This window comes from Rousettus aegyptiacus, unplaced genomic scaffold (genome assembly GCF_014176215.1).
Source record: "Rousettus aegyptiacus isolate mRouAeg1 unplaced genomic scaffold, mRouAeg1.p scaffold_m13_p_14, whole genome shotgun sequence".
Lineage (NCBI taxonomy): Eukaryota > Metazoa > Chordata > Mammalia > Chiroptera > Pteropodidae > Rousettus > Rousettus aegyptiacus.
In genome coordinates, this window is record NW_023416289.1 from 155,124 (window position 1) to 177,746 (window position 22,623).

The 22,623-nt window shown below is 53.0% G+C and overlaps 1 protein-coding gene and 1 pseudogene across 4 annotated transcripts in view; one reads left to right on the plus strand and one right to left on the minus strand.

The window, feature by feature from the left end:
* The first annotated feature begins 3,266 nt into the window (after nt 1–3,266).
* The window catches only part of FANCA (FA complementation group A), a 41,427-nt gene continuing 22,070 nt past the window's right edge, over nt 3,267–22,623 (plus strand). For 3 of the 4 annotated variants that reach the window (XM_036231181.1, XM_016128932.2, XM_016128933.2), the window contains exons 1-20: nt 3,267–3,392; nt 3,774–3,883; nt 4,232–4,325; nt 5,979–6,121; nt 6,245–6,340; nt 7,479–7,552; nt 9,230–9,351; nt 10,533–10,615; nt 11,147–11,180; nt 11,652–11,718; nt 13,496–13,605; nt 14,469–14,545; nt 14,816–14,957; nt 15,318–15,451; nt 17,372–17,482; nt 18,443–18,538; nt 18,623–18,682; nt 19,497–19,585; nt 20,273–20,333; nt 20,428–20,477. In XM_036231181.1, coding sequence (XP_036087074.1) covers nt 3,314–3,392; nt 3,774–3,883; nt 4,232–4,325; nt 5,979–6,121; nt 6,245–6,340; nt 7,479–7,552; nt 9,230–9,351; nt 10,533–10,615; nt 11,147–11,180; nt 11,652–11,718; nt 13,496–13,605; nt 14,469–14,545; nt 14,816–14,957; nt 15,318–15,451; nt 17,372–17,482; nt 18,443–18,538; nt 18,623–18,682; nt 19,497–19,585; nt 20,273–20,333; nt 20,428–20,477 — 1,832 coding nt within the window. In that variant the 5' untranslated portion in view covers nt 3,267–3,313. Of the gene's footprint in view, nt 3,393–3,773; nt 3,884–4,231; nt 4,326–5,978; nt 6,122–6,244; nt 6,341–7,478; nt 7,553–9,229; nt 9,352–10,532; nt 10,616–11,146; nt 11,181–11,651; nt 11,719–13,495; nt 13,606–14,468; nt 14,546–14,815; nt 14,958–15,317; nt 15,452–17,371; nt 17,483–18,442; nt 18,539–18,622; nt 18,683–19,496; nt 19,586–20,272; nt 20,334–20,427; nt 20,478–22,623 lie in introns of those variants that run through there. The other variant, XM_016128939.2, reaches the window with a different exon arrangement.
* Nucleotides 12,149–12,266, minus strand: LOC118611868 (annotated as a pseudogene).

A 22,623-nucleotide genomic window follows, 5' to 3' on the forward strand; every position in this document is an offset into this window, starting at 1 on the left:
CACGGGCCCACAGCTCTGGATTCTGATTGGTTGGTGGGAGTTCTGGGTACAAGGACAAGTTCCACCCACTTGTCACTAGCAAAATCAAGATAATCATTTCCTTCTTCTGGTTAGGTCCCAAGCACGGCCCATACTTTGGGTTAAAAAGTCTAATCAGCATTTTAAACCAGACTGAGGGGTCCACTGTAAGGAACTCCTGTGGGTAGCTGATGGTTGTCTGGGCTGCACACCAGGGGAAGAGTGAACACTGGTCTCTTACACATGTGCACTGTGTGTGGCACCTGGTAGGGATGGGAAATGGGGTTCATCCCATTGAAAATGGCACTAGGGTTAAAATATTTAGCTGTTTATCCATGGAGTAGGCAACAACATCAGAATCAAGGCAATGTTAGTTCTTCCCTAATTTGAAGTTGCCATTTAGATTTTAGAAATAAGCACTGTATTTTCGGCTATTGAAAAAAGAGACTCAACTGAAGTATGGCAGGGTTGATCGTCAGCCATTAACTTGGAAAGCTCCGGGGCAAGGTCAGCTCCATAGTTCTGGGACCGCCTGAAGGCGCTTCTAAAAACGTGTTCCTAATCCTTCATTGCCAGTAGCTGGGAAATCCCAGGGGCGGGATGTTCTCCGTCACCGTGGGCTGTGCTTGGGGACAGAAGAGAAACTTTTAGTGCAATGACTAATCCACCAGTGCTCGGAATTGTAGAATTGCTTTGTCAGGTTATCACATTTGCAAATATACTCCCCAAATACTCAGCTTACAGTGTAGGCTGTTCATTCACACGTATTTGCTGAGCGCTGGGCACTGATGTCTTACGCCTGGGAAAGGCCAGTGAAACCCGGGCAGATCCCACCGTGGCAATGCAGTCAGAGAGTGGGTGGCACTTGACTGCACGTGGCCAAAGGTTTAAACGCTCCAGGAACGATACATGAGCAGCTTCGCAGACACAGAAGCTACAGGATCCTAACTTTAGGCTTCTTGAGGCCAAAAAGATAAATTGGGACTGGATCCCCAGATGTGCTTTGGGCTACAGTTACAAGATTCTGGGAGACAGGTCAGGGCTCCAGGGTGCAAGGCAGCATAGTGAGAGCACTCTGCGCTGAGACTAAGGTCACACTGAGTCAGGCAAATGGGCGAGTGAGTTTAGGACCAAGGATGATTTGTGGTCGAAGGCTCGTCTGCTCCCCTAGACCCTCACGGAAGGCTTCAGCCATGGCGGTGGAGAGCAGAGGCTCTCTTGTCCCCTTATTGATTCCACTTGAGATCAGAAAGCAGGCCGGCTTCCCCCAGGGAGGGAGCCGTGCGCAGTGAGCAGTGAGCAGCCAGGCCCATTGCCGCAGCGCAGAGGCCCCTGAATGCGCTCTTTGTCCCGTTCCTCCCAGCCAGGCCAGGTGCAGGGGTCCTGGAGGAAAAGCTGAAACTTGAGAGGCCCTGGTTTTGTGCTGTAGGTTTATTTTGGGATAATGATAAAGGCCATGAATCCCAAGGGATGCCAGATGGAGCCAGGCTGTACTTGATCTCTGAATGGAAGCCCAAAACAGGGACTGGGCAGCAGGGTTTCTAGGCTGGCGGTAGAGATGAGGAGGAAGGAGGAGCCCCAGGGTACAGGACAGACAGCAAGGTCCCAGTGCCCAGCCAAGAGGATGAGACAGTTGTCCTGTGTGGGGAGGGGTGCTAACCCCAGGTTTCTGACCAGGAGTCAAGAAAATACCAGAGGACATGGTTCGCCCCCCATTGAAGACTTTGGAGGTCATTTACATAGTTGGAACTTTTCGGGAACAGGTAGAGCAGGGTGGTTAAAAATGAGCCAAACACTTTCCAGGTGCATGACTCACAGCAGCTGTGTCAGGGACCTTTGGGTGCACCTGGTCTACCTCACAGCCTAGACTGGGGGAGGTTTATGTCACAGCTGACATCTTCATAATGTTACAGAAGTGACCACAATTCGGTGTTGGCTCACTTGACATGGCTTGATGTCCAGAAGTATAAACTGAGGGGTTTCCCACCCTAGCCCAGACACAGCCATGTCCACTGGCCTTTTATCCCTCTGGAGGTGGCATCTACCAAGCTCCCATACCCCCTTTTCACAGGGAGAGCAGCACCTCATCCACCCTGTCCTGTACTCAGCTTTGTCACTCCTCAGGTGTGTGTGTGTGTGGTGGGGGGTGATTGGTATTGGCGTGTAAAGAGCTTGTGTGTCTTCTCTACACGCCCCTGCTTCTGGGCATGTGGGTGGAAGTGAACACCCTTGTACGCAGCATGAGCCCCACAAGGGCAGGGTCTTGTTGGCTTAGTCTTGTCGGCCTCTGTCCCAGGACCTTGGACCCTGGAAGAGAAGTGTTGTTACTAGGCCTCATGTGTGTGTGTGAGGCTTTTTAAGATGTCAAGACATCGTAATGCAGTATACATAAAATTAAATATATAAAAATACTCAATATGAAACCTGTACTTATACAGTGGACTACTATACAGCCAGGAAAACGAATGATCTACAGCCCTGCACAACATAGATAAATCTTACAGATACAGTCGTAAGGGAAAGACACCAACCACTAAAGAACACAGTAGGACTCCCCGCCAAGAGCACCTCCTTACTTTGTAGTTTTGACACCTGAGTATGCATGGCCAAATGACAGCGCAGCACGAGGAGGGGGGCGGGGGACGACGTGTGGCCATTTTAATTCAAATCAAGGTCAAATGAAAGTAAGCATCTAGTTCCTCAGTCTCACTGGCTGCCTCAGGAGCTAGCTACAGTATTGGACAGAATGGACACAGACCATTTCTGTCATTTCAGGTCTTCCTGGGCAGTGCTGGCAGGGTCGGGTCCCGTTTTCAGGTTTACACCGGATTATTCTAAATGACACTGCCCACATCTCTCTGGATTTGGGTTTGTCATGTTGTTTCATCATGGCCAGCTATGCGTCATCGTTGGTGGGTATAACGCATTAGGGATGCCACGGTTTTCTCACAGCTGTGCTATTTAGAATCCACTGGTAACTGTCAACTCGAAACCGAGCTCCACCTTGTGCTCGCTTGGGAAACACAAACACACACAAACCGAGCTCCACCTTGCTCAGGTGTCAGCTGCTTCCTTCGCTTTTGCCACCTTAGCAAGATGGCCGCAATGCGCGGCCTCCGCAGGCGCCAGCCAATGGGTGTGCGCGTCGGGCCGCGGCCAATGGGAAGGCAGCGCGGGCCCAGCCAATGGGAAGGCAGCGCGGGCCCAGCCAATGGGAAGGCAGCGCGGGCCCAGCCAATGGGAAGGCAGCGCGGGCCGAAGGCTGGAACCGCCACCCGGGCGCGGTGGGCTTGTCATGTCGGTTTCCAGGGCGCCGGGCGCTGCCTCAGACCAGCAACCCAGGGGCCGGAGGAGGACATGGGCCGAACTGCTAGGTATGTGGACGCGGGGTCTGTGGAGTGAGCGGCGCCGGGCCCCGAAGCCTCTTCCCCCCGAGCCTCCGCCGGCCCGACCCGGGGAGACCGGGGTCCTCCGCGCGCAGGCTGCCTTCAGCTGTCACTGACCCGGATCCCGTTCTCTCCGCCGCTCGGTGACAGCCCCTCGTCTTCCGTCGCCTTCCTGACCTGGCATTGGGAAGAGTAGCCATTCGTGGAACGCCCCCCTTTGGTTGTGTCTGACCTTTTCGCGTGGTCAGAGGGCCGGGGGCGTCTGGGCTCGACCCGCGCGGAAGCAGAGTACGCGTCAGAGGTACGCGATGTCACCAGGTCTCGTTAAGTCGCGCTGTGGTTCTTAAAACTGATTTCCACCCCCCTTAGCCGGAAGGGCCGGGAAGATGAAGTTGGATCCCGAGAGGGAACAGAAGTTCAGAGACTCAGCAGTGCGCCTCCTGAGACGCCAGCTAAACCTGAGCCACCTTTTGCTTGAGGTAAGAAGAAGTTGGCTTGGTCTTTGCAGGCAGGTTTAGGGTTGGGGTTTTTGAATCCAGCCACGGCATAACCTCGGAAAGATGCCGGGAGAGCCTCTGTCAGGTAGAAGCCCCCACTTAATGTTAACTGGGTGAGAAACAAATCGGGACCATTTATCTTTTGGGAGATAAAGTTCAGAAATGAATTTATTAATTCTCCAAAGGCTCTAGTAAATTTCACTTTGTTAAACGTTTTACCTCAAAATATTTGAGATCAGGGCGGTAGACAAGCATCATATACACACAGGTGGTGTTTATGCACACACAGGTTGAATTTTAAAGACGGAGTTCTTTGTGTTTGATTCCCAGGTGGAAGGTCCGCCACATAAAAAGTTGAGTCTCAGCCAGTTGATTGATGGTGACGGTCCTGAGGCCCACACCGGTCTTTCTAGTTCACTCATAGGTAAGTTAGAGCTGCTGCTGCTGCTCCTCCTCCTCCTTCTCCTCCTCCCTTCTTCCTCCTCCCTCCTTCTTCCTCCTTCTTCTTCTTCACATATTGAGTTATAGAAGAGCTTTACATAAAGCAGCTTTGATTTGCTTACAATAGCAGAAATTTAAATTCCCCCAGATAGTGGTTTTCTACTTATATGAGAAGTCATGAACAAGTCATGTTTTTGTGACTTGGCTGGGGCTTGTTATGAGGCTGTTATTTTAAAAGAACATTTGACTCAGCATGGGCCTCAGAAGCAGTAGGAACCAGAGTGTCCCTGGAAAAACGCGGGACAGTAATGTGCACATTCACGGAAGTGGTGAAAACAGGTGATCTGGGTGGGGAGAGCAGGCAGGAAACCAGAAATATGCTTCTAGGTGCCCACCCTTCCATTCGAGAATACGAGATAGGGGAAGTTCTACGGAAATAACAAAAAATAAGTTGTTTTCTGGTCATTCGCATTTTTATGATTTAACGACTGTCATTTCAAAAAGATGTCAATTCATTAATTTGTTTTAAGTTTCTGTTAACCTTAAACGATAAACTTGGTAAAATATATGGGTTTTCACTGCCATAGTTTTATTTGAATTTTACAAATTACGCATCAGCATTACAGTGAGCCAAGCTCAGTATCACACTTCCTTGTATAGACTTTATTAAGGCTAAGAACCTCTTAGCCTTAACCACAGAAATAAAAATAGCCCTTAGTTCATGAATTTTTTAGTTTTTCCTGCTACCATACTTACTTGTACTTATGTAGAAAAGGTGAAAGCCTTGTCAATAAAGACGAATAACTTTCCCATGGAGACACGTTGGAAATAAATGGCTTGAATTTAGCATTTTCTGTCTTTCTACCATGAATTATTTCTTGGCCACAGCAGTTAATCATTTCTAATGCTGTCATTTGGAAACGATAACTATTGTGTTTTCACTTTACATATTGGTCTGTGTTTTCAGAGCCTTGAAGTTAATTGGCATGTGTTACAGTTTCCTGGATTTTTTGTTGGTTTGTTTTGTTTTTAAAAAGAGTTTTAGAAGTCAAATAAATTAGAAAACAATGTACTTGTAGGTACTGTGTTTCCAGTCTGCCCAGCAGTTTTCACCTTACTGAGTACAGACCAGAGGCGGTGGCTGCCTGTGCCCCAGCACCCAGGCTCCACTGGTGCCCACCAGGGGTGCAGCACAGCACTGAGAAAGCAGACCCCATTTCCTCTCAGACATCACTGTAGACTTGGTGGGAGCCGTTCTGTCTTTGACACTGAAGCAATTAGAGAAACTGGAACTCATTAAAAGAGCCTGCTGTAGTTCTTGATTTATTGTGCTCCTTTGGGTAAAGGTCGATGAAATGTTTAAGCAGAACATATCTGCCAAGCTCCCTCGTTTGTGTCCCATGAAACACACATACATGTGTGGGAACTACGGGCTTCAGGTGCTGCCCTGACGGTCTCGTGAGACACTTCAGTCATGGAATTGTCTTAATTTTATGTCTTGTGTTTTTCCTGTAGATCCGTCCTGCCCTTCAAAGGGCACTTTTCTATAGTGCTACAGCGTACGGAAGGCATTTTAGATTATAAGTCTTGTTTTGGATTTTGTGGTGCATCTCTTGTGTTTTCTGTTGTCTCTAAGGCTCTGCTCTGCGGGATCAAGCCTCGCAGCTGGGGCTTCCAGTAGCAGTCCTGTCCAGCCAGGTGGTGGCCTCGAGCGTTGTGCAGATCTGTGAGGCGGGCACTGAGCCCTCCCATGGGGTGCTGTTGGACTTGGAGCAAAGAGTAAGACACAGCGTGAATGAGGGAACTCGTTACTTTTAAGCTGTTTGGGAAAATAAGACATTTCTTTAATTTCGTTTCAAGTATTTTCCTATTTTAAAAAAATGATTTAACCTCTCTTTTCAGAAGAAACTGTCTTCCCTGTTAGAGATCACTCAGTATTTGTTAGCACACAATATGTTCTCCCGTCTCTCCTTCTGTCAAGAACTATGGAAAGTACAGGTAAACTTGAGATTGTATCTCTGACTCCAGAGATTTTCCAAAAAGTGTTATGTTGATTTGGGTGAAGCCAACAGCATCCCTATATTTTCTTAGGGATCCCGTGAAGCTTCCCATTAATTACAGAGCGGGGGAAGCTTTCAGCAAACGCAAGAAAGAAGTAACCTCCGTGACCGTGTTTACTAGTCACTCATCATTAGTAATATTTATTAGAACATATCACACCACGGAAAGATGACGTTCTGCCTTCTTAGTTCTATTATCATGGACAATTTTCTAGGGCAGGATAGTAAACTAGAAAAATAGAATTAAAAAAATTATTCTAACCTGTTCTTTCTTGAAACATTTCGAACTTATTAGGCTTAGAGATTTTTGAATAGTTGAAAGAACTCAAACTGCTTGGTTATTAAATTAGATCAGTGGGTGCACAGCAAAAGGAAAGAAAAAACCGAGGTGATGGCACGTGTCTGGCTTTCTCCCCTTCTCGCATGCAGCACACATTACAGCGTCCCACTGCTCTGTCGGGCTTCGGTGCGGTCCCTGGGCCTGCATGGGGGAAGGCAGCTGAGTGCGTGTGGATTATGATGATGCAGGTGCTCGCAGGTGTGCAGATGAGAGCGGGTGACTGACCGGAGCTGCAGAGGGCTTCCTAAGAGAGCAGAAGGGGCGTGGAGTGAAGGGAGAGTGAGGGTCACTGCGTGAGAAGGCGACTGAGGGGTGTCCGTGCTGTAGGGGGAAGGGCTTCATTGGGAAGGGACAGAACGAGAGATGGAAACCAGATCACAAAGGGCCTGTGCCATGCTGAAGAGGCTGAGCTTCGCCCGGAAGGCCGTGAGGAGCCACCGAAGGGTTCTAGGAACAGAAGAGATGGACGCGGCCAGTCTGCATTGTGTAATCTTGCGTTGGCCACGTGGAGAAGGCGAGAAGTGGATTAAGCTAGAGACTGGGCAGGGCTCACATCTGAGCGTGTAGCACCCATGGTGATGGGGACGGGCTTGGTGAGTTTTAAAACTAGTGGGTATACTTCAGGCTGTGCTTATTACTCCGGTTTAATTTTCAGCAGAGTGTGGCGGTTAGGTACACTGAACATTTTGTGGGAAAATGCGTCGTAAAGGACTCACAATACTGTTATTTTCTTCAGAATTCTTTGTTGCTTGAAGCTGTGTGGCATCTTCATAAGCAAAACATTGCGAGCCTCCCAGAGCTGCTGGAAAGGTAGGGTACCAGCGACCGTTTAACGTTACCATGAGGTTCCATGGTTTACCGTTTGTCATCTGGCCTAGTGTGACTTCATGTAGCGAAGCCAAAAATCACCTAGAGAAACTATTACAGTTCACGACTGAAACACAGGTTTGAATGGCGCCAGTCCACTTTTATGCAGATTTTTTTTTTCCAGTAAGTACAGTTAGTCTGCTTGTCGTATCCATGGGTTTTGCATCTGTGGCCTCAACCAGGTTAGGGTCAAAAATAGTACTTTGGATCCACAACTGGGAACCGTGGATGCAGGAGGCCCACTGTATGCGTCGTTCTCTGTCACTTTGTATAAGGGACTTGAGCATCCGCAGATTTCAGTGCCCACGGGGAGTCCTGGACCCAATGCCCACAGATACCGAGGGACCAGCTATATTTAAGTTTTAGGGGGAGTCAAACTTATATTCAGATTTTCAACCCCTGTGTTCAGGGGTCCCCTGTACTTTATTACTTAGAACATTTTTTTGTGATTGGAGTCTTATTATGCACAGACTTGGTAATGGTTTCTTTGTATAGATATATCATTTCTTAAAACTGAAAAAGAGATGTTCAGGTAAATAGGGTTGATAGAATGTGTGCAAGTACTTTTATTCCCTCCTCGAATCTCACTAAGAGCTAGAGGATTTTATGAAGAAGCATCACCTGCACAGGTGGAAGGGCATGGGAGAGTTAACAGAGGCAGATGGACCAGTGGTGGAGAGCTGAGCAAACCTGAGGCGGGCTGTCTCAAGCCAGTCCAGTTTATCCTTTCTTCCTAAAAGACTCAAGGATCTGTGCGCCAGGCACCTCTCGATACAGGGGCGAGGGAGAGAGGGACTCAGAACTGGTCGAAAGCATGCGTGAGAAGCATTCGGAACCTTAGGTCGGTCGCTGTCCTTGCTCTAGGTGTCCAGGAAGCTGTTCCTCCCGAAGCCAAGCAGAAGCCTGGAGGTTTCTGTTTATTTTCTGGTCAGAAAACCAGAGGACATCTGGTTTGGGGAACTTGAAAATCCCACATTGAAACCACGGGTGGTGGTACATGTGGGGTCACATCTGGACATAACGAGTTGTATCTTTATACCAAAAACATTCTTGATGAGTCAATGAAGGGAAAAAAATGAAATTATAGAAGTGGTAGAAGAAATCATGGGAGAATATTTTTATAATATTGAAGTGAGGGAGGCCTAAATAAACCATTAAAAATTGATAAGGGATTTCAGTAAACATTTCTACAAAGAAGACATACAAATGGCCAAGCACATGAAAAGATCTGAGAGGCGAGGCAGGTGAGGGCTTTCCCAGGTCAGGGCTCTGCAGAGCACACGATTGTTCTGCATGGCGGGTGCCCTCGGCGACAGCCTGTGGCCCGTAACTGCTGCTGTCGTTTATCTGTCTCCGATTATGATTACCGAACTTCTCCCCCAGCAATAGTAAGCTACTCCAAATAAATGAACCATTTGAAAACGATGATATTTAACATCAGTCTTGCAGCCGTCGCTGACAACTCTTCTATGTCAGCCGTGACTTCTTGGTGCGGAAAGGGTCAGATGGTTGCTCGGTCGCTCTCAGTGGCTTAGGCTTCCTAGTGAAATGAGTGGGAAAGACAGTGGCCGGATGGCGGTGGAACAGTGGGATCAGAGTGTGCTGTACGTTCGTCCCCAGCCACGCCGACGTGCAGGCCGTGGTGGCATGGCTCTTCAGGAACCTGCACGGTCTGTGTGAGCAGAGCGAGCAGATGGACGTGTCCTGTCCCCAGGCCGACATCGCCAGGGCTGTGCTTTCCGGTGAGTTCACAGGGCAGACAGATTCTGGGTAAAATTCGTTTAGACCAGCTTTTGCTATTACGATCTGTGGGAAACAAAACAGGCTTCCCACGCCACGCCAGGTGGTTGGGGACAGAGGTCACTAACTTCAGGGGCTCTGATTGGTTATTTTAAAAGGTGCCCCAGGAAAAGCAAAGTCGGGGGCTTGGGGCGGGAATCCTAAGCTGAGTCCTTACCTTTGTCCAGACGCGCTGTCAGGGGTGTCACGGGCACCTTCCTCTCAGAGTGGGCCCTGGCTGCTGCTTCGAAGCCAGCATGCCCTGGCCTCGCCAGTGGGCCCTGAGGGACGAAATCGAGATGCGTGTAAATGACAAATTAGAGGAGAAGTGGAGTGCTCCATACAGATTTTCTTCTTTTGCAAATGATGCGTTCCTTTTTCCTAAAACTTCTTTGGTAACATCAGCTACTTATGATTCCTGAAACCTGTGAGTGAGCCCTACACAACTTAAGTTTAAATTGAAGATTAAACAGGAAATCATTTTAATTTTAGCCCTCTTGATTCTAATAGTTTCAGAAGGTATGTTCTTTTCCTGCTCGGTCTCCAGAATGTAAAGCTTCTAGGTCCTTCCATAAAGATTCTGGGTTCTTGGTGTAGGAAGTTGGCTGGGGAGGCAGCCCCAAGAAACTCTTAGAAGCTGCTGCTTTGTTTAAGGGAGAAAAACCCTCACGCATGAACTTGACTTATAGCAAGCACAGTTCACCTTGAATGGCGTGGGGTCAGAGGTGCCGACCTCTCACACTACAGAAGGTCAGCTCTTTGCACATGTGGGGTACCCAGCCTCGGCTTGGAAACAGTTCTGACCTGAAGCTGGTTGTCTGTGCGGGTGAGAAGCCCGAGGGCTGACTATATACCTGCCGGACAGAAGTCCGCGTGCGAGGGCCCCACGTCGCCCGAGGGCCAGCTGTGTCTCCTTTACGTGGCACGGTGAGACAGAGGGTCTGGCTCAGCCAGCTGTGTGGCTAGGCTGGGACCCTTGTGTGCCCACCTCCTAGGCAGGGGCTGGCAGCCCCCCCCAGGGCGGGAGCACGGTGTCCCGATCGCTCCGTGTGGGTCCTCGACCTCGAGCCCCTCTGAAGCAGGCAGTCTGTGTGATCATAGCTGCTCGGAGACTGTGTCCGTAAATGGCTTTTGTGGTTTTCAGATTTTGTGCAAATGTTGGTCTTGAGGGGATTTCAGACAAACTCGGGTCTGAGAGGAGAGGCGGAGCCTGAACGTGTGCCCCAGGTAAGGGAGAAGCGCAGTGCGGCCTCAGGGGATTGGGGTGCTGCTGGGAGGGCATCTGTCCCCCAGCGTCATTGCCTGCGGGGGTTCCGGGAGCGGGGGTGCCCTCTCACAGGGCGGCCTGAGCAGGGTCATTCCCTAGGCCAGCAGATGCGCGTGTGGGAACAGACAGTCTGGGTGGAGGCCGCCATGCTGGCCAGAACCGGGTCCGTGCTCTGAGGCCAGAGGCACAGGCAGGGCCGTGGCGGCAGTCGCCGGCAGTCACCGGCAGTCACCAGCAGTGCCGAGCACCGGGCCAGCGCACAGGGGGCTGGCGGGCGCGGCTGGGGCCGGGCAGTCTTGGGATATCACAACGGACCCTTCTGCTAAGCCCACCTCTGCTTCCCTAGTGCTGGGGTGACGTTGTGGATCCAGGAGGGGGTCTCAGAAGTGTGCCTCTTGGAAGTCAGGTTCCTGTTTCGCTTTCGGGCGACAGCTCGTTCTGTGCGCGGCGCAGGTGTTCGAGGTGACGACGGCTCCCTTGTCTCTCTGCAGGTCGCCGCGGCCGTGCTTCAGAGGATGCTGGCTGGTGAGCCGCCGCCCTGCCCCGCCCCGAAGCTGGCCTAGCGTGCTGCCTGGGGGTTTCTTGCTTTTCTTCCCTTCCTTTCCAAGTATTTTACCTGCTCGCATATTTCTCCCTTTGGAAATAGTCCCGGTGTCACAGATACCTTTCTCGGTTGTCACTTGGTGTAAAGTGGCGCTGCATCTTTTCTCCTGGCTCAGCTCCTGCTGGCTTCACAGCTGGTCCAGAGTTGTACATGCCCACGTTTAACGGGGGCGTTTTATTGTCTGCATATTTCGATTGGTTTTAAAGTCTTCACTGAGACACTTGTATACTTGAAGGACTTGTGTCACCTGGGGGTTTAGGTGGCCTGAGAGGTCTGTAGCTTGACCATGAGGGGCTCGCACCCACCAGTCCCAGACTTGCAGATGTGCGGGGGGTTGTTCTGCTGGGCCGTGGTGGCTGACGCCTGTGTTCTGCTCCCCGCTCTGGCCGCAGCCGCACTCGAGGCCTTGGCGGCCGGTATGCAGGAGGAGTCCTCGGCGCACCGGGCAGCGAGGCACTGGTAAGTCCTGGGCCGGTTCCTGCGACGTCAGCGGTCCTGGCGTTTTAGACTCTGTGTGCATACAAACACGTGACTCCCTAGCACACTTCCCTGCTTCGTGTCAGCGTCAGGAGAGACGGCAGCTGGGGACCCGGAAACCTGCTGGCCCATCCACGACCCCTGTGGACGAGGCAGGAGGCCGGCACTGTTCCTGTGGGCCCTGACCCCTCCAAGCCCGGGCTCCTGTGGGTGGTGACGTGCCCCTCCCCACAGGCAGCCTCTGCACTGTCTTGGCTCTGCCCCTCGCACCTGCCCCCTCGGGCCTCCGTGTGGCTTTCCAGAGCACACGGCAATGGTCTCCCTCCTCTGTCCCCGCTCCAGGGCCCTGACCACACCCGCAGTGGGCATGCGCGGACCTGGTCACTGTCTTTCTTCCTTTCTTAATTTTTTATGCCTACAGCACCTGGTCTTCCTAGGTGGTCTCCCATCCAAGTGCTAACCAGGCCCAACCTGGCTTAGCATCTGAGATCAGTGGGATCAGGCACGTTCAGGGTGGCATGGGCATAGATTCTGGTCACTTTCTGTCCCTAGCTCCAGAGGTCCATGTGTACACACTGGATTGCACATTGGGGTGTTGGAGTCGCTTCATTCCCATGGATGAGGCCAGTCTGGAAGCTGGCTCTTTCCTGGGAAACTGGGAGAATTTACCAGCATTGCCCAACCTTGTAAATCTCTCTGTTCTTTAATCATTTTGCCCCTGAACACAAGTGCTTGATAATCCTTGACTGTGTGTGTACTTCAGTACTTTATTTAACCGGCGAGGACACTGCCTTGTTCGCTAAATGTTATGCATTTTTATGATGTGCCTGACTAGATGGCTCAGACTCACGTTCCAGAAGTCAGATCACAATCATCGATCTGCTTTTTTTTTTAAAAAACTTTTTAAGTAGTTACCGGTACTTGCATTAAGATCAGACATCCCTTGACAGTCTGGGTGGCAAGCTGGGGCCCTGCCCTCCGGAAGCAGCAGGGCCCAGGGGCCCCGTGTCTGCCCTCCTACCCCATATGTTCTTGTTGCCCATATAACCGGGGGCGGTTCACGTCACTGCGGGGACCCTCGACCTTCTCCCCTGAGGAATCACGGTAGAGCCGACCCTGGCACACACCTCACTGTCTGCCCCGGTCACCCTTTGGCCCTCCTGGCCTGTCGGTACCTTCCCGCTCCCTCTGACCATGGCCCTCTCCTCCTTCCTCACCCCCTCCTGGCGCGGGACACTGTGGACGTCAGGAGTGGTCCCTGCATTCGCGTGCTGCAGAAGGCTTGGCACAGCCCTGCTGCCTCTGCTCCCCCTTTCCAGGTGGGGAGACTGAGGCTTTGCAACATTTGCAGTTTGCTGGGACCAGGCCCTCCGCTGGGTCCAGGTGACCGTGATCGCTGTGGCCTCTGGCCCACTGGGCTCTGTGCAGGCCCAGCCCGCCCGATCTTCCTCTGACTTCTTCAGGGCCTGACGGGTGTCTGTTGCCTGCTCGTGGTTTCCTTGTCAAAATGACACTTCCCTGACACTTCTGTTTCGAGCCTGTGGTATGGCGGCTGGGCAGAGAGAGTTTCAGGGTTATGGCAAGGGCATGCCTATGAGACCGTGAGCGGGGGGGTCAGCGCGTCCGGGTCCGTGCTTGCTTCGCTGGACAGAAATGCATTTGATGAGCTGTTCTTGTGTTGCGAGCTATGGCGTCAGCTGGCGTGACATTGGAGCCTGGTGCCACCTTCTTTCCTGAGAGCCTCTTTCTGCTGTTGCAGGTTTAGCGTGCTCAGTGGACACACCTGCGGTGGGATTTCAACGGATTCTTCAAAGAGCTTTTTCAGGCACACCCTTACTCAGATCCTCACCCACAAGCCTGTGCTGAAAGGTGGGTCCCAGGCCCGGTCTGTCTGGGGACCAGAGCCTCCCTCGACGGATGCTCGGGCCTCTCTTAATGCTGTAAGACACTTTGAGATCACGAAGGACACGTCATCATTAACTGTCCTTTCATTTGAAAGTAATTCATTTTCATAAAGAAAACTTAGCATTAAAGAAGGGTAGAAAGGGCCGTCACCCCTTTTGTCACCAAAATAGAGTATCTTTAACACAAAATCTTTCTTCCATCCTTTTCTAAATAGATTTTTGAAAACATAGTTATATTTTCAATTCCACGGTTCCGTTTCACTATGTCTAAACCGTAAGCATTTTCTTAGGTATTTACATAGTTCTTCTAGAAGTGTTTAATACTCCCGTAATCTTCTTCCAGTGAGTATCCTTTGGCTGATATCACCACCCATCGGTGACAGAATGTCTGCCCGTTTTCACTGTTATTAAGGCTGAAACGAACGCCTCGTCCACCCAGCTGTCCCTGTGCAGTGGTGCATCCCGGCATGGGTCCTCGAGTGGGGCACGGATGCCCCTGACAGGCTGTGTCGTATCTCCTGAGGGCCTTTCACAGCATTCTCACGGATGGCTTATTGATAGTTAAAGTTTAAAAGCAGCAAAACTAAAATGTAATTGATGCATGAGAAAATACAGCGAATGTGATAAAGGGTTCTCAGCAGGTAACTGGGCCAAAGACACAGGCACTTCACAACACAGAAAATGGTTAGCAAACAGGGAAATGATGAACTTCACTAATCGGAAAAATGCAAATTAATACAATGTAGTTTTTTGACATTGAAGCTTTAAAACACAGCTTTTTGATGATTGCTGACTTGACATTTTTGTCTGTCTTCCTTCCGAATGAAGTCTCTGACGCTATTCAAATGCAGCGAGAGTGGAGCTTTGCGAGGACCCACTCTCTGCTCACCAGCCTGTACCGCAGGGTGAGTTGCACTGGTGTGCGCGAGGTGTTGATCTAAGACCTGCTTCTGGAAAGCCCTGTGCTTCCTGGTGCTGGTAAAGTGAGGCCCGGGCTCTCCACAGATGGAGCGGTCCACGTTTAGACCACCAGAGAGTTCCTTCTAACTGGTACTGGCCGCTGCAGAGGGGAGAGACACAAAGTGTCCCCTGTTTCAACGCCACGTCATGTCGGACGGGAATGGGAGGGAGGTGAGGGCCCAGCTCCTACCAACGAGCACTGTGTTTCGTTTCAGCTCTTCGTGGTACTGAGTCCAGAGGAGCTTGTCGGCCATGTACAAGAAGTTCTGGAAACACACGAGGTGAACTGGCAGCATGTGCTGTCCTGCGTGTCTGCCCTGGTGATCTGCTTCCCGGAAGCACGGCGGCTGGTCACCGGTACGCTTTGGTGGAACTGTGGTGTGCACGTGCACGTGCACGTGTGCATGCGTGTGTGATTTGTGTGTTATCAGCAAAACCCCAGCATTTGGGATGAGCCCATCAGGAATCACAGTGTCACAAAAGTCCTTGCCTGCCCTGGAGGTGCCCTGCGTCCTGGGGTCTGTGCTCTGTCGGGCTGGCCCTGCGGCCACCACCTCCCAGAGTGGATGTGTGGCTCGCTCTGATCATCGTCTGGTCCCTTGGAGTTGGCGCTGGGCATGCAGGTCCTGATCAGATCGCGTGCTCCCCGGCAGAGCGCACGCCCTGTGTTTCTGCTGGAGGCCCGTCTACTCGCTGTGACTGGTCCTTCTCGCCTAGACTGGGCGGCCCGTTGGCTGGCCCGTGCATTCGAGAACTTCGACCTGGACAGCATGGTCACCGTGTTCCTGCTTGTGCGTCAGGCTGCACTGGAGGGCCCTTCCTTGTTCCCGTCCTACGCAGACTGGTTCCAGGTGGGTCACCTCTGCTGACTGGCTGGTGTTCCCCGTCGGTTGGTAAGCATGTCCCCTCGACTTGCTGTCGGAGAAATGAATGAGTCCCAGCACTTGGGCCCACAGTGGTGGCCCTGGCCGACCCCTCATGTGCCTCTCAGCCTCGCTCCAGGCCCTGCCGCCTCCCAGGCTGCCACCTCACTGGTCGCCTCCTTCTCCAGCTTACACGACGCTGAGGGCAGTCAGGAGCGAAAACACGGCGCTGCTGCTTTCGTAGGCCGCGGGGGCGTTGGCCGTTCTCTTGTCGCCCTGGGAGGAGTGGTCTTCGGAGGCTTCCCGGGGTCGTCTTTCTGTCCGCACCTTGCCTCTGCAGCTATTCCCAGCTGTGAGCCTGGGTCTTGCCGCGGGCAGGGGCCTCTGTGGACGTGGCTTTGAAGGTGCGGCACGGCACGGGTAGGTCTGTCATGGCTCTCGGTCGAGTGGCTGTGCCACTTGGTGGGGCGCTCGCCCTCCCCGGTTTCTGAGGGTGGCCTTCCGTCCCCCTGCCGTGTTGGTAGAGGGTGGGTGGTCACGGTGTTCATTCTTTCATTTGCCATTTCTTCTCAGCTCTGGGCAGTTGGCCCAGGGGCTCCAAGTGCATGTGCTGAGGGGTCCATGGCTGTGCCCTCAGGGCGCCAAGGGACGTGCCCCGAGTCCGGCCCGCGCTCTCAGCGGCGGGGCAGACGGCGCTGACCGTCCGCGAGCACTCTGCCCGGGCGACTCGGCCACGCCCAGGTGTCTCTGAGCCTCACGTCTGTTCAGCTCAGGGTGGCGCCTGTGGGACAGGAGGACTCTGCAATGCTGCGTGGGTTTTGGCTTTCTTTGTTTTCCTTTTTTAAGCCACATTTATTGAGGTATAACTTACATAAAACCTACTCGGTCTCAGTGAATAGGTTAGACGAGTTTTAACAGACGTCTATGCGCATGTTCAGTACTTGAAGATGTTTTCAGTCTTTTATTTTTAAAAATGCTACATAAATAGAGCAATGTAACGATTGTAAATTTGAGCCTTTGGGGTCTAGAGTACAATTCTTAGTTCCTCAGAGCAGTGATTTTATTTGAAAAATTACGTGGGTGTGATTTTTCTGATAGTGGAAGGGACTGCCTTTTTCCTGGAGTGACTCCAGTGCTTTAACACCGCAGTGCGCTCTAGACACTTCGCACAGAAACATTAAGTGCCTCACGTCCTGTGGGCTCATTTCTGTTCCCGTTTTCAGTGTCTCATCGAGGCTCACTCTGCTGCGTGGATGTTCCAGGACCCCGGGGCCCTCTGTGTAGACTGGTTAAATGGAGGGCAGCGACCCCCCTCGTATGTGGGCGGGAGCCGAATGGCGATGCGGGGTCCTCTTTTCATCGCTGGCTTTTGCGTCTGTCTGACCATCGCCGCATTCGAGAGCGCTGTGGCCTCTCCGGGGAGGCGCTGCGGCGGGGTCTCCTGGCGCGGCCCCGGCAGCAGGACCCAGCTTTGTGGCGAGGGGCTGGGTCTGTCTGCGCCGTCGGTGGTGTGTCGAGGGCCAAGGCCTGTGAAGAAGCTCCGTCCCCACAGTCCTCCCAGGCGCCCTCGGCTGCCGGAGGCCTGCGCGTTCTGTGGTCAGGGCTCTTTCAGTGACGTGAGGTCCCCCCCTTCGCTTGGCCACCTCCTCTGCAGCGACGTCATCTACTGGGACGCGTTGGGAGGTCGTGTGTTCATTACCGTTCGGAAGTGGGGTCCTCGTTGGGGTACAGAGGACACCATAGTGCTGTTTCAGCCCTTGGCTTTATTAGGCGCGGCGACGGCATCTGGCAGTGATCCGAACCGAAACGGCTTTGCGCTGTCTCTTCCTGAGGCGGCGACGGTGGCGGCCGGCCTCTGTGCGGACAGCGGGGCGCCCGCTGCCGCGCTCACGGCCCCGTCCCCTCCAGGCTTCCTTCGGGAGCGCACGGGGCCCGCACGGCTGCAGCAAGAAGGCGCTGGTCTTCCTCTTCAAGTTCCTGTCGGACCTCGTGCCCTTCGAGGCCCCGCGCTACCTGCAGGTGAGAAGCTGACTGCTGACACTCTGCTCGCACCCCCTTCAGGCCAAGGACGTCCCCAGGGAACCCTGCTGGCTGCCCCTGAGCAGGCACCGCTTACACGACGCAAATGCCGCGAGCAGCGACGTGTGTGCTCAAGGAAGGCGTCGGCGTGGCACGGCGCCAGCGGCCAGCCCCTTGGCCGTCCCGGGAGGTGGCCACGCGGGGCCGCGCCTGCCGCCCCCGGAGCTGCTCCGAAGGCTGCACGGGAAGAGCAGCTGGTGGCGCACACGTGTCGCGTGGTCCCATTCTTGTTTTTTTAAGAATGTGTTTTGGCATTGAAGGAGCAGAATCAGGCAGGGTCCTGCCAGTCTGCGGAGGCCATGAGTTCCAAGCTCAGGAAGCTCACGCGTGCACGGCGTCTGTCCGTGAGCTTTCTTAACCAGCTCACCATACCCGGCGTGTGTTTTGGGGGTAGGGTGCCTGGAAAGTGATTCTCCCCGCCTTTTTTTAGTTAGGAGCTTGTAGAGCAGGCTGAGGAGTGCAGACAGGGTAACAGCAAGGGCAGGACGAGCAGGGCGCCGGTCATGGGGAAGCCCAGGGCCCCAGCCTCGCTCCCCGCACCCCCCCTTCCCACCAGCCCCTGGAGCCAGGTCCCCCCAGCACCGCCCCCGGGCCCGCCACCAGCACACAGCCCGTAAGATGGAAAGGTGCCCCATGGGGGGATGTGGACCCCACCAGCAGCCAGAGAGGGCGGGAGGGGAGGGCGCAGGTTTGGTGGCCACCCTCCCCCAGCCCGCCCACTCGTGGCAGAAGACCTGCGGCGCCTGCGGAAAGCCTCGCCCGGGGTTCCATCCGTCACGGCTCCAGCTTTCGTCCTCGTGGTCTGGCTACTTCTCCGACTTTCCTGTCATGAATGTAAGTGTCTCCCCAGAGAGTCAGCAGCAGTTGACAGACGGGTCCTGCCCTGTCGTCCGCCTGCAGGTGCACATTCTCCACCCGCCACTCGTCCCCAGCAAGTACCGCTCCCTCCTCACGGACTACGTGTCACTGGCCAGGACACGGCTGGCCGACCTGAAGGTGAGCCCCGGCCTCCCCGCCGGCCTCTCCCCGCAGCCGCCAGAGCCCCTGGGCCCTCACCTTCTTGTCCTGCCACCTCTGCAGGTTTCTGTAGAAAACATGGGGCTCTACGAGGATTTGTCTTCCCCAGGGGACGTCGCGGAGGTAACTTGGGCGTCTCCCTGTGCTCTGCCAGCACATTCTTGTCCGCTGTGACTGGGTTGGGCGTCAGCCTTCTGTCTGGGACCGGGTTTGTCTGGTACAGTGGAGCGTGGCAGTGACCCCGAGGGGTTTGCTGTTTAACATGCGCACTGTTCGGACAGGCCCAAGGAGCCCCAGCGCATAGGGAGGCGGGTCTCATGCGCTAAAGCAGATGGGGTGGTCTGTGGGACCGGGGTGGGGGGGTGGGGAGGTGCCCTGCTTTACCAGGAATGACAGAAAAAAGTGTTAACTGTTTATGTCACCCAGTGTCAGATGGCCACACAGTGTGTGTGGATATTTTTAAAGACCCTTTTGCTTAAAAGTTGCGAATTGCTGGAGAATGTTTATAAATGCTGTTAAAGTAAATATTTTACAATACTTAATTCAGTTTTTCCATTTAGGATTTATTGCTGTTCATAAGTTGCCATTTCATAATTTTTTAATTATCAAGAATTTAGTCTCTGCTCCTTCCCACCTAAGCATCTTGTGTCGGGACCCTGTGCTGTCCCGGAAGACCAGCAGGAAGGAGGGGGCGGAGGGGCGCGCAGGGCCGGGACGGTGGCAGTGGCTTCCCAGAGCCGCTGCGCTGGCGCCCGGCTGCCTGTCGGCCTTGCTGGCGCCCGGCCGCGGCCGTCGACCCCCTCCTGCGGTTCCACCAGCAGGAGGGCGTTTGGATGTTCCCTGTGTGCTGTGCATCTAGCTTGTCACCTATTACCTCAAAATGACCAGAGTCTTTTAAATCTTCTGTCCTCTTTCCCGTCTACCTGCGTGGAGCCAGCCCCACAGCCAGGCGTCCCAGGACGTCGAGAAGGCCCTCGCGGTGTTTGAACACACCGGGCGAATTCCCGCTGCCGTCATGGAAGCCAGGTAGTCAGTCACCCCTTGTCTGTTCTCAGGCTGTGTGGTGGGGACACCGAGGTGACAGTGTGAACATCCCAGCCAGGGTCCTGTCTGGCCGGTGCTGAGCCCTGGCCAGGGCACGCGTTTTCTTGAAAAGCGTGTGTCAGTACCCGCCCCACGTCAGCAGGCGGAGTGCAGCGGGGGCTGCCCTGGCCCCTGCTCGGGGGAGCCCCATCTGCCTTGTAGAGGTGGCTTTTTATGAATGTGCCGCCAGTACAGGGCGTCAGATAGCACAAGTTTGGCGAATCTGGTGTGATCCCACACTTTTTGAATTCCGGCTGCTAGCAGTGTGAGGTTGCTGTCTCAGGGTTCTGCTTCTGAGAACTGTGATCCCGCCTCCTGGCATTTCACGGTCAGCTCCAGGGGAAAACCCACAGCAGTGATCCTTGTGGCCTTGACTTAACCCAGACTTCATGGCCGCGCCCGGGGCAGGGCATTGTCCCAGTTCCCTGAGACACGGGGTTATCACCAGCATGAAATATCCCAAAACTCGGAAAGGGGACTGAAAAATGTGATCTAACATCATAGCCGTGAAATAAGACAAGCCGCGTGGTGCACCCTCGTAACTGCAGTGACTGGGGGGAGGTGACGTCTTCGTTGTCACTGAGGCGTCCTGATGCTTCTCCTGTCTGAGCCTGCTCTCCTGTGTTGCAGCATATTCAGGAGGCCCTACTACGTGTCTCATTTCCTCCCCGCCCTGCTCACGCCTCGCACGGTCAGTACGCACCCTCACGACCCGGGACCCAGGCAGCAGAGGGCAAGGCCGTGCTGCGCGGCGTCTCACCGGGTCCTCGTCTTTCCTCCCACAGCTCCCGAGAGTCCCCGACGCCCGGGCAGCCTTCGTCGAGGCCCTGAAGAGGTGTGCTCGGGTGTCTGTTTCTAGCAGGGTTTTCGACAATGCGGAGAATTCCAGTTCTTTGGAGACATGTATTTTATTGGATGTGTTTTATTTGTAAAATACTGGCTCAAAATTACTGGTTAAGATTTTAAAAAGATAATTTCTCTGATTCTGAATATCGTCACCTACCATCATTTTTTAGTGAACATATAGGCGATTGGTTTGGGAATTAAAGAAAGTAGCATTATTGACCCGTAATCATTGTGAAAAGAGGAGACTTTGAGCAAAGAAAGAACAGGAAAGAGCTGCCTTGGCTGTGGGGTTGGGTGGGCCCAGCTCGCCTGCCCACCTAGCACCCTGGGATGCCTTCAGGAGCAGAGAGTTGGCTGGATTCCAGAAGGCCACCTTGAGAGAAGTAGAGGACTATGCGTCCTGTCTTTCAGCGGCACCCGTGAAGTGGTGGCCCTGTAAGGAGGAAGAAAAGGAGGAGGACATTGGCACTTTTGTCTCAGAATAAGACCATCTTTGGGACCCCTATTTCTATTTATTTTTGATATGCAGTGTTCCAGAAGTTAACAAAACACCTGTGTGTCTCGCCCGCATTAATATTTCGCCTCTTTTTCCCCCAAAGCGAAGTAGTACAGATGCAGCTGAGCCTCTCAGGCCAGCTCCCTGACCCCTCCCCTCATCCTCTCCCAGGAGACCGTGATCCTGAAGCGGGCGTATAATGTTTTCCTCTATTTTATCACATGTGTTTGTAGCCACAAATTGTGTATGCGCATCACGCAGTGTGGTTTTGTGTGCTTTTACAGTGGAAGTGGCACAGTGTGTCCTCCTGTGATTTGCGCGGCCGCCACCCTGCCCCCCGTGTGCCGTGCGCTCTGGTTCGTCTCTTTGCTGTGTGGCTGCCAGCTGCCGCGTGCACCGCCCCGGCGGGCAGGCGCAGGTGCCTCAGAAGCCACGCGCTAGGGCTGTGTCCTCCGTGGCCGCCTCGCTCGCGCCCTGTCGTCAGACTCCTCGGCGCTTTCCAATTCTGTGCTTTGCTAACAGAGCTTCGGTGAACATCCTTGGGTATATCTCCATGAAAAGTCTGAGAATTTGAGTGGAATTTCATCGGTATAGATTAATTTAAGGATACTTGACTTTACTGTAATAATGAGTTTTTCCTTCCAGGAATATAATACGTCTTTATTTATTCAAGTTCTTTAGAAGTGCTTTGTGATGTTTCTTGTTGCAGATCTTACAAATTTCTCGTTAGATTTACTATACACTTAAAGTTTTTTTGCTGTTGTAAACCGCGTATTATTTTCTGTTGAACATTTTGTGGTTTTTGGGTCCTCGTGTGTGATGACCGCCGGACTTAGTGGTAGCGGCTGGTTAGCCGATTTTCTGTGTAAATAACCACGTTGCCTCCAAGAACGGCAGTTTGTCTCCTGTCTCACACTGGGTGGGACCTTTGGTCTGACGTGGAATTACGGGAGAGTGGTAAGCTGGCGTCTGGTCTTGCTCGTGACTTAGGAAAGCTTCCGAAGTTTACCATCGTGCTGTTTGCTGCCGTTTTTGTGTAGATGTTCTTTGCCGCATTCTCCGTGTGAGTTTGCTCGGGACTTTCAGCATGAATCGGTGTTTCTGCACCTCTCGGGGGACTCTGCTGTCTTGCACTCTTGTGTCACAGATCACACTGACAGATCCCTGCTTGGTGCCGACCGACTTGTTCCACATCGCCGCTGGATTTGCTTTGCTGACGTTTCATGGGCTTGGCATCTGCCTGTCTCCCTCATATTCATCTGCGGCTTTGGCAGCAAGTTTTAGCGCCTCAGGGAATGAATTGGGCGGCTTCCCTCTCCTGCCGCTTAGACATGTGTCACAGACTCTGTGTGGCCTGAGGTCTGGCAAAGCTCAGCTGAAGAGTCATCTACCTGGCGCCTTTCGTGGAGGTGGAGACTTCCAGCTGCTGATTGAGTTTCCTGGGTGGTTATTGCTTTTTAGACAGGTTCATTTCTTCTTGAGTTAGTGTTTTTAACAGTTTTCGAGAAAACTGCCCATTTCGTCTAAGTTTTCACATTTATTGGTATAGCATTGTTCCAACATATTCTAGTCTGATTTTTAAAGTCTCCCCACCCATCTACGCTTTTCCTTTTTCGAAAAATTATTCTTGCTGGTGTTC